This window comes from Helianthus annuus, chromosome 7, assembly GCF_002127325.2.
Source record: "Helianthus annuus cultivar XRQ/B chromosome 7, HanXRQr2.0-SUNRISE, whole genome shotgun sequence".
Taxonomy (NCBI): Eukaryota; Viridiplantae; Streptophyta; class Magnoliopsida; order Asterales; family Asteraceae; genus Helianthus; species Helianthus annuus.
This window is the reverse complement of record NC_035439.2, coordinates 86,780,214-86,791,418: the sequence shown is the minus strand read 5'-3', so window position 1 is coordinate 86,791,418 and position 11,205 is coordinate 86,780,214. Positions and strand designations below refer to the sequence as shown.

At 36.7% G+C, this 11,205-nt stretch overlaps 1 protein-coding gene and 1 non-coding gene across 2 annotated transcripts; one reads left to right on the top strand and one right to left on the bottom strand.

Moving 5' to 3' along the window:
- Positions 1–1,251: 1,251 nt before the first annotated feature.
- On the bottom strand, positions 1,252–4,458 carry LOC110890147 (2-oxoglutarate-dependent dioxygenase DAO). Its single transcript, XM_022137718.2, has 3 exons — positions 4,080–4,458; positions 2,235–2,556; positions 1,252–1,819 (listed from the first exon to the last, which is right to left on the bottom strand). The coding sequence occupies exons 1-3, from the start codon at positions 4,418–4,420 to the stop codon at positions 1,574–1,576; spliced, it is 909 nt and encodes a 302-aa protein (XP_021993410.1). The 5' UTR covers positions 4,421–4,458; the 3' UTR covers positions 1,252–1,573.
- A 2,616-nt stretch (positions 4,459–7,074) lies between these two features.
- TRNAH-GUG lies at positions 7,075–7,146 on the top strand. The gene has a single exon. It is a non-coding gene; the product is annotated as a tRNA-His (tRNA).
- Positions 7,147–11,205: the final 4,059 nt, after the last annotated feature.

The window sequence follows — 11,205 nt, the reverse complement described above, 5'->3', positions numbered from 1 at the left end:
ATATTACGCAACTAAAGACATTATCATCATGTTAAATAAAGACATTATATAATATTATAAAAATTTTAATTTAAATATTTAAATGTCAACTACTAATTAAAAAAGTTGTTGTAGACGCTCAAATTTATAGTTTAAAAAACTTTAGTCCTACTTTTTTAAACGTATACTTTATTTTTAGTATGATTTTTTTAATATGTAATATTTTCTATATAATGATGATATTCATATCTTGTCTTATGATCCATATATCTAAAAGTAGTATTTATTATATCATTAATATACATAGTAGAATTTAATTACAATTCATTTACCTTAACCTTATAACTTATAACTATTTTTAAAAATACTTACAATTTTATGATCATATTTTTTACTTTTTAGTGTTACTTCTTTTGTAGACATAATAAAATGGATTGTAGTATCTCAAAAGAGAAGTGAAAACTTAGAAAATTATTTTGAATAGCGAAAATGTAACTGTTCTTTTGTTTTACTATTTTATCTAAATAAGTCATTTTCATTAATAAAGATTATATAAAAGTTTATAATTTACATGTTTTCGTCATTTAACCCGTGTAATACACGGGGTTATAAGCTAGTACATGAATATAAAAAAAACATCGTACATATATACATGATAAATTTCCCATTCTTGATATATTCACCATTGATCAAGGGTTACTTGTAAAATCAATGTATTTCTTTAAGTGGCTAAACCGTATACATTTTCTTTTTTCTAAAATTTGAATGGAACACAAACTTGCTTCCTATACATTTTCTTTTTTCCAATATTTGAATGGAGCACAAGCTTGCTTGAGAAATCAGGAAACAAAAGGACTAAAAAAGTTATCCTTAAGAATCTCTTACATGTCTACCTAAATTATAGAATGTTCACAGCTCATCTAATATACATATAAAAATTCAAAATTGAATGAATGAACCGAAGGACCTCATAAGAAGATATAACTACTTCAAACCATTCTCATACCTTTAAGGCAAATTTAGTATCCCTTTAATACTATAATTTTTTGTAAAATATTAAACACAAATGCACACCTTGAGGGGGGTCACTAATTAAAGATTTAAGACATGAAACTGTATATAAAAATGAATACGATGTTAATGTGTGCACACTAAAATACATATGTGAAGTCTACATACTTGATACTTGCTAAGATTGCACTTAGAGATTAGAATGATTTTCTCTATATACTCATACTCATTCAATATGGAGTGTTACTTTTGACGGGAGGATTCCCACAAATATTTATTTGAATACGATTAATCATCTAAAATTACACATTACTAATACATCAACTAATTTAAGCACAGGAGCCGGGGGTTGGGTTCAATTTGCAAAGTCTTTGGAGTTAATGTGTTGCTCCCTTTGATGTGAAGGGTTTGAGTTCCGCCCAAGACGGATTTGGTGTAATTTAAGTCGTAACAAAACTTATTTAAGCACAATGATGCCAAAATAAACTAAAACGTGCCATTCCAAAGTAGCAGCATCACCATGGTTGATATAATGGTTTGGTCGTCTTAAGGGAAAGAGCTTCAAGTGAATCATAATGGTTTATCACTTTGGTGTGTACAAGAGAGCAAGAGCTTCACATGCCTGCAACGACAATGAAAGCATCGTCTTCCTATAATCTTCATAAGTGGTAGGGACATACAAGCGGGGATGCTCATCGTCCACTAGTTCCACTGGAGCTTCCACCATCCCTCTAGGCCCCAAAAGGAACGATGCAATGGTTACTCGAATCTTAGCTTCTTTGCATTGCACTCTATGTTTCACATTGCGAAATCTTCCATTGCTCCACACCTTCAAATACAATCAAACATCATCATATTGTAACTGATCGACCTAAAGAAATTTGAAATGAAAAAAAAAAACTTATGAAGACGTTAATTTTGAATTAAAGAGATAAAGATAAAGACGGGCTATAGATAATTAAGGTGAATTATTTATTGAGTCTTTATAGAGATAATTGTTGATTTTATTAGATAGGTTTATCTAGTTAATATTTATTTATATTAATAAAGTTTTAGTTGGGTTAGGCGTTAGGACTAGAATAAATTTAGTATAAATAGAGGGTTAGCGTTAGGGTTAATGTATTTGGTGTGCTTTTCATTGTTAAATAATAAAAAGAGTCGAACAGTTCGTTCATCCGGTGTTTTTGTGTTTGATCGAAGGGCCTGATTTCCAACCACCTAAACAACATTGTTTAATGACACACCTTTGCCATGTCGCCGAGGTTAACAAGAAGGGTATTCGGCCATGGATCGACAGGGACGAACTCGCCCGACTTGTCCATGACTTCTAGACCACCAACATCTTCATCATCTTGGAGGATGGTGAGGAAGCCAGAGTCAGTGTGTATTTGGACACCAGGAGATCCAACACTTTCAGGGGTGAAATGGTATTTGTTTATCCTGAATTTACATGGCCACATCTCAATTCCCATATTTTCAGTTGACACCCCTAAACTTTCAGCTAATTTTGTTCCAATCCCTACAACAAGCTCATGTATTGCTTCTGAGTATTTTAAAATTGTGTCCCTGTCACAAAAACAAAAAGGAAATTTGAAAAATAATTTTAATTACGTATATAGTTTGTTTATTCAATAGTCACGTTTTTTTGATCTTTTGAAATGGAACGACGTTCGTTTTTTTTTACATTAATTAATAATTAATATTTCTATAGTTACTTTTGAATCCCTTAAATTATGCACATTTCATTAAACCAATGTCATGCCTGTATTGTGACGAATTAAACCGATACCGACCGAACATTAGTATCGGTATTGATGTTATCAAACTAATATGGGTTTTCGTTTTTATGATTTTCGATCTACCTCAAAAACAACTTTTTCCATTGTACAACTTTCGTTTTCTTGTAGAATGTTTTGAATATTATTAACCCGTCATCCGCAACACGCATCCGGCGGTTACTAGTTTTAATAAAAACAAAAATTAACCAAATTATATCTCAACCGTACAAATCAATCCAAGGACTACATTTTGTTGACCGTTGACTATGGCTGTCCAAAAAGCTCGTGGCTCGGAGCTCGCTCGGATTTAGCTAGGAAAAAGCTCGTTCGATATGGCTCGATTTGAAAATGAGCCAAGCCGGCTCGGCTCGGTTAGAAAGTGAGCCTAGCTCGACTCGGCTCCTGACGAGCCAAATTGGCTCGGTTTGGCTCGCTTGGTAGCTCGGCTTGGCTTAGCTCGAATTATTTTACTTATAATATATTTTATTTTTATATACATATAATATATTACAAAAAAGTTATTATTATTTACATGTATTTAGGCTTGTAGTTTGATATCTATGACATATTTAAAGGTTGATTGCCGTGCTAATGAACAAATATTGTATTTATTTGAAATATAAAACTTGTTTTGCGTTGTTGAACGTGGTTTTAGATTATAATGTATTAGGTTGAACTTATTTTGAATATGTTCTTTTGAAATATTGAATAATATTTTTGAATATTGAATTTTGAGAGCTATGTATTAATTTTTATTTTTAAAATCGAGCCAAACCAAGCCGAGCCAAGCCAGCTCGGTTTAAAATCAAGCCGAGCCCGAGCTTAGATTTTCAGCTCGGTTTCAAATCCGAGCCGAGCCAGCTCGGTTTATAATCGAGCCGAGCCCGAGCTTGCCCTAGCTCGGCTCGGCTCATGAACAACCCTACCGTTGACTAGAACAAGTGGTCAATGTAGTTGATCGTACAACTTGTCCAATTGAAAGATGCATGGGCGGTGATGAGGGTGTGCGGGGAGGACCACCGCACCGGGCCTGTGATTTCGAGGGGCACGTGTTTTTTATAAAAAAAATCCGATATATATGTTATTTTTTTTTAAATATTATACCTATACCAACTCCAAAATAGGCCAATTTACAAAACAATTTTTATGTTTTGGAAGTTAGCCCATTGGCATTAGTTTTAGTGAACCCGATACCTATTTGATTTTAAAATTAAATAATAATAATAATAAAACATTAAGGATAAGCATATTTTTTCAAACTCGAATAAGGTACATGAATTCTCAGATACGCCTCTGGAAATATGTACATACCTTTGTTGGGGGGACACATCCAATTGAGAGCAAAAGTTGTCCACGTCACTACGCGACGCCATGTCATATAGCCCTAGGGCCTCATACAACGGATTTTTGGCTGTCAGAGCTATATAGCCTTTAAAGGCGATGCCATCGACGTTCCTCCGCTTGATCTCCACTGGTAAATCAAACAGAGATCGAACCACTGTTTTCATATCGGACATCAGAGTCCGTGGAAGGACATCGTGGTAGTTGACCAGCCGAAAACAGCCCCACTCCTCACTAGCCACTAGCAATTTCGATGATTGATTTGGGAATTTGAGATAATCGATCACCGGGATGCTACATTCGGCAGCCATGATGGGTTTGTTAAATTTGTGTACAAAATTAGTAATTTATAAAAAGAGGGTCGGGGAAAGAATATGTTTAAAATGTGGAAATTTGTTTTTACGTGTAGGGAACAATATACATTACGTGTAGGAACAATATACATGAAAAATTTACGTGTACGGGACGATATACATTAAAAAAAAGAATGGCCAAAAGTCACTATTGTTAGAAAAAAAGCACATCCCAAAAGTCATAATTGTTAGAAAAAAAAAAAACAAAGCATGTATAGCTTTGGAAGTTTCCATTTGAGTTAATTACGTTTTTGGTATATGTGGTTTTTAAAAAATTACTATTTCATCTGGTTTCAGTTTCGTAACTATTAAAGTCTATTCTTACTAAAGTCATCTATGTATCCTGTTAGTTTATTTGAAATTTTCATAATGCCCTTGTTATTAAAATTAAAATAAATAGATTTAGTTATGTTTTTCGTCCATGTGGTTTGTTAAAATAACCATTACAGTCCATTAGTTCTAAAAATTGCCAAAACAATACCAATATGTTTACAACTTCCACCTTCAACTCACCAACAATGACGGTTAACAACTTTATTTATCAAATATCATTTACTCTACTCTTCGCTCTCCTTGTTTCCTCAAATCCAGCTGGAAGATCACCTACTCCGGCTCCACACACTCTCCACTTTATCCATCTTCAACATCTCCAATCACCACACAAACATACCTGAACGATGACCGCCTCTACCATCCCTTATGCCTACCACCGTCATCAAACTATCACCCACCCCTAGTCCCCTACCCCCAAACCTCATGGCCATTCTCTTCAAGCAAATCATCGGCCAACTATTTTTCTACCAATAATTCCATCAACTCCGACCGCTACACAGGGCATTGCCAATACTTCATCTCCACCCCTCAAGTTTTTCAATTAGGCCACAAGTTTTCCTACAGACGTCGATTGTGATGGGGAAAATTAGGTGGTCAGGTCTGAAGAAACGGGGAGGGTGGAAAGTAAAGTGAAGGATACTGGTACTGTTTTGGCAATTTTTAGAACTAACGGATTATAATGGTTATTTTCAACAAACCACAGGGGAAACCGTAACTAACTCTTTATTTATTTTAAAATTAATTTTAAGAACAAGGGCATTATAGTCATTTCAAATAAACTAACAGAATAACTTGATGTGTTAGTTTGGGTGGACTGTAATAATTACGAAATTTAAACCACATGGACTGTTTTGTCAATTTTTAAACTAATTAAATGAAATAGTGATTTTTGACAAACCATAGGTACGAAAAACGTAATTAACTCTTTCCATTTCTTTCACTTTTTATATCTACTGTTATTGTTTGGTAGTTTACGACTCAATTCGTTTTACAAAAATTTGCTCAAAATCGACTCGTAAAGTTTTGCGCTAAGCGGAGTGGCCTTGTTTAAAATTCGAGTTGAGTTCGAACCGAGATGAACTCTTGCAAATATTTGAGCCGAATTTATTTCCTTGTTGAACCTTTAGCTAAGACTTTGCTCGATTACAACTCAAGCTCGTTCATGACTCAACCGGTCAGCTCGAAATAAAAAAGATCATAAATTAAATATTGGTTGTTACTGTTTTCCACGCTATGTGATTTATATATAAAAAAAGAGTATTTGGTTGTTGTAGATCCTAGAAGAAGAAACAAATCTCAGATCGATAAGTGAAAATTTGGTTGACAGTGATGATCGATGGTAGGATGGATCACTGGAGGGCCGGAGAGATATGGACATGATTGTAATGTCGATCGAGAGAGATAGAGAGAGAGATGGCCAATTGTGATTTATAGCTTGGGTCACTTCGCCTCGTCTCAAAATTATACCCGCTGATTTCGAGTGAGTTTTTTTAAATATATCGGAAATTACTTTATTTTTGTGAGAACATACAGTTTGTATTTTTATTTTTTTTTAACGGCAAATTTGGATCACTGACGGACTACTGGAGTATCATCGTGCCACCAGCGGAGCGACCCGATCATATCCATCTCCACTAGGCATAATGCCTATACATCAATTCAGGAGGAAACCCAATAAATATGGGAAAACCCCCTTGTGGGAATCGAATCCAGGACCTATTGGTCCCAAAGCTTTATCCCACCCCCAAGATGCCACTAGGCTATAAAGCCATGGGCATACAGTTTGTATAAAATAAATTCGTAAAATAAAAACAAATAGCTTTTAGTAACACTAGTGATAATAAGGTTTTTTTGACACTCGACTAACAAAAGTAAGTCACAAGACGAATAAATCATATCATCAAGTGAAAGTTTATCAGGTAGCACTAACATATGTGTTCACAATAGCACACCAAGTGAAAGTTTATACATCGTAGTATCGTACATTATAAAAGTTCATATATCATCTCTAGAAAGAAAAAAAAGTCGGGTAGCAAAAACATATGAGTTCACAATAGCACACCAAGTGAAAGTTCATACATCATAAATTATAATAGTTCATATATTATTTTTAGAAAGAAAAAAAAGTAAAAATAGCGTGATGTCGTATGATTTTAGTCCCAACGTATTATTAGTTAATTAATATGATTATAAAAAAATAAATTAATCAAATAAATTATTAAAATAAATTCATAATATGTGAAAGATATGTAGTTTAAGCTTTAGAAAGAAGCCAACATGTGGCTGTAGTTTAGTGGTAAGAATTCCACGTTGTGGCCGTGGAGACCTGGGCTCGAATCCCAGCAGCCACACTACACCTTTTTATTTTGATAATATCTATTCGTTGTAACAGGTACTTTTTGGATAAAATTTAAAAAAGAACTACTTTATGAATGTACTAATGATAAGAATAACAATAACTTTAAATATTAATCATGACCATGTTAAATTGACGTTAAAGTTTTAGTGAAAACTGAAAATTACAACAATTATTTTTACGGATATCTTGTTTTATTCATGCCAGAGTACGATGTAGGAAGTAGGGATGACAAAAATACTCGAGCTCAAAAGGTATACCTGAAACAAATGGGACGGGTATACCCAATACCCGACATGTATTAGGCTGTATATGGGATTAGTTTTAAAAATTTCGCGGGTATGGGTTGGGTATGGGATTGAGTGATACCCGATCAGATTATCCGAAACCACATACCCGTTTACCCGAACTATATACCCGATCATATAACCGAATATTTTGATTTATATTTTTCATTAATCTTTGTCTATTAGTGATTTATTTTAGAGTAAATTACAATAATCGTCCTTTATGTATGCTACTTATTGCAAACTGTGTCTTTTGTCTTTAATAAATACAGTAAACGTACTCTCTGTTTACAAACCCTTGTACATTATGTCATTTGACCCTAATTCAGTTAATTTTCATAGTTAATCTTACCAAGTGGACCCATTTGAGCGCAAATTAGACTTTTTTACAATTTCTCTATATAAAACAATTTTATAAAAAAAAACATATGACATTTATTTATATTGAGGGCAAATAAGTTTAACTCATAAGAAAAACCCCATAGTCTCTCTACCCCTCTCTCTACATTCCCGATCTCCTCTGTTATCCACCACCACCACCGCCCCCATCTGCCACCACCTTCCAGTCCTCCACCATCGCCCTCATCTGCCACCACCCTCTACCATTCTCTATTGTGTATTTTCCGCCTTGAACCAACACCACTTCACCTGCAACCAGCAACGGCCACCACCACAATTAGGGTTTAGATTTATGGCAAATATGATCAGAATAGGGTTTCGGTGAGGTCAGACGAAGAAGAAAATGACAAGGATTCAATCGGTTCAAGTGATTGGGGGTTGGTTGGGGGTAGAGGAAGCTACATAGGCGGTTGTTGGTACAATCAAGGGTTCCGGATGACTGCGGTGAACTTCCGGTAAAGGTTTGTGGAAGATGGTGGTGGGTTTGAGGACGTTGATTGCAATGTGATTCACCGTAACTTTGATTGCAAACTGTTTTATTTTGATTGAGGACGTTGCAAACTATGGAACTTCCGGTAAAGGATTTTCTAGTCAAACAATATTGAGAGGATAACTTTGATTGAGGGGTTTTCATGGTGGTTACGGTGGTGGATTTGAGGGGTTTTCATGGTGGTTGTGGTGGCAGGTGGATGGTGGTGTTGGTGGTTGCAGGTGGGTGGTGGTGACGGTGGTTGGTGGGAGTAGGTGGGGGTGGTGGCAGGTGGATGGTGGTGTTAGTGGTTGCAGGTGGGGTGTGGTGGCAGGTGGGTGTTAGTTACGGTAGTTGTGGTGGTGGCCAGTGGGAGTAGGTGGGGGTGGTAGCAGGTGGATGGTGGTGTTGGTGTCGGTGGTTGCAAGTGGGGTGTGGTGGCAGGTGGGTGTTGGTGACGATGGTTGTGGTGGTGGCCGGTGGGAGTAGGTGAGGGTGGAAGGGAAGTTAGAGAGAGATAGAATTGAGATACAGAGAGAGAATTATGTGTGTATATATGTTCAAATGTATAATCTTTTTTAAACATAATTAACGTATTTATTATTTTTTATGATTATTTATTTTAATATTTAAGGTAAAATGACTAAAGAACCCATATGTGGTGTCACACCCCAACCGATGGCGGAAACATCGGGGCGTGGCACTGAGCGAAACAAATTGTCCAGAAGTTTCCATAACAATTATAATTATCAATTACTTAAAACAACATGTCCCATACCATGTCATAAAAGATAGTACAATTATTACAGACCAAAATCTAGGCAAATAGTTCTGCTCCGACAACTCAGGTTTCATTTGTACCGACAACTATTTGTTGGCCTCTAGGACCTTATTCTAGCCTCGTTTTCCTAGCAGATAAGCATCCTAAACACCTGTCACGTACGTTAAAATAAAGTCAATACACATAGTGTAAAGGCGAGTATACAAGTTTGATAATAGCATATAGAGTTCGAAATAGTTTACGCATAACTAGCAGGTACACAGAGGAAAACGAAGCATGTTAGTTATCGACATGAACCTATCAATACCAATGACTGTGGGTTGAATGCCCAAGGCAGTTCGCAATACATGATCACCACTGTAATCCATGCAAGTAATTGTCCTTAACAACCCTCGTGTGAACGGGTGCTGAGTCCAAACTATAGTACTATCGTCGTTAAGGCAGGTAGACAGCATTCCATGTGTAAACAATACAAACAAGCATTCATTAAGTCACGTATAACATGCGGTAACGGTTAGCGTTTAAAGTTTGCGTAGTATGTTCGATGTGATTTCTTATAAGTAACGTATGTAACACCCAAAAGTGCATAAAGCAAAAAGGGATCGAGTATACTCACAGCGGTTGATGGATTGAAGGGAGCGCTTGAGAGTAAGGTTAGCCTGAATAGTTTGGTAGCATAACGATAAGTGACGCGTAAAACGAAAACAAGTGTTAATGGGTCGAATAGCTGGTCGATCGGATGGTAGTCCGATCGGACAACTGATTGTGCGAGTGACAGTCCGTTCGGACGGCTGTCCGGTCGGATGGCCGTTCGAGTGGATTGTTTCTTCTTTTGGGAAGGATGTGTTTGTGTATGATGGTTTGACTTTTGAAGTTTTTGTTGTAGCATTTTGAAAAACATTGAAGTGTCTCTACCTTTCAGGTCGGTCGGTCGATCGGACGGTCGTTCGATCAGCCGGTAACCCGTTCGGCTGGCACTTCAGCGAGAACAAGTTCTCAGCAGGATGTCACTCGATCGGACAGTAGTCCGGTCGGGTGGCAACCTTAGAGCATTGAACATGTTTGAAAAATCGATTAAGTGTTAAAGTCCAAGTATCTCATGATCCAAAGGGCAATCCGGTCGGATGGTAGTCCGATCGGATAGCAATTCGTTCAATACTCAAACTTCAGATAAAGTTGGTTAAGTGTGGGACCCAAGGTACAAGCCGTTCGGCTGGCCGGTCGTTCAGGTGACTGTCCGTTCGGACAGCAGTCCGATCGGACGGCACCTCGTCCTGTTCGTCTTACCCTTGGTTGTTTGATTGTTTGTCGTTTTTATCGAGGTGTTGTGACAACGTGCAAAACAACAGTAACCTCACCACTACTTGGTGCTCCTGATCGGACAGGAACCACCCAATTCCGGTGTAACACCTCGAAAATTCACGTCCTGTAATGTGTTGACACGTGTCATAAAGTTTGAACGTGTGAAAGAAATATTATAGAATGACTAAAGTTGACAAACATGGAAAGTATGTGAATATACGTATTCTAAGTGTCAACTGTGAATAAATATAATGTACATTAACCCTACATGATGCTCATACCTTCAAACGAATAAATCATGGATCATACGAAGCTAAAAGTGAGAGATTACAAACTACAGGGGTTAAATGTGTCAACATGTTTAAAGATATACCTCTGAGTGACCTTTTGACAAACTCGAAGCTTTGTAAATGTTAATCATGCTCACTAGAATGCACGATTTAAATTTCGTAAAGTTTCGTTAACGTATGAGAAAGTTATGATCGAATTCGTGTGCGAGGGGTTAAAGCGTCAACGTTGAAAGTTAGGCCTTTTCGGGTAACAATAAAGTTACCCGGGGACTTAACAAAGTGGGTATATGTCTTGAGGCCCTTATAGATCAATTACGAGGGCTCAAAATGCAATAAACAAGTGCCTAATCGAAGTTTGAAGAGCCAGGGACCAAAACTGCAATTAATAAAAGTTTTGTTGGATGACCCTAGGGGCTCGCGTAGCGCGAGCACTAACTACTCATGCAGTAGCGCTACACCACTGCCATGTCTGGACAGAAACTGATTTTCTTTGATCCTTGTCTGCCCCAGCCCTTGTAACCTCATT

Coding starts and splice junctions, on each gene's coding strand:
- LOC110890147 (XM_022137718.2), bottom strand. CDS start 4,420: ATGGCTGCCGAATGTAGCATCCCGGTGATCGATTATCTCAAATTCCCA. Junction 2,557..4,079: donor GATGTGTCCCCCCAACAAAG/GTATGTACATAT, acceptor TTTTTGTGACAG/GGACACAATTTTAAAATACT. Junction 1,820..2,234: donor ACCTCGGCGACATGGCAAAG/GTGTGTCATTAA, acceptor TTGTATTTGAAG/GTGTGGAGCAATGGAAGATT.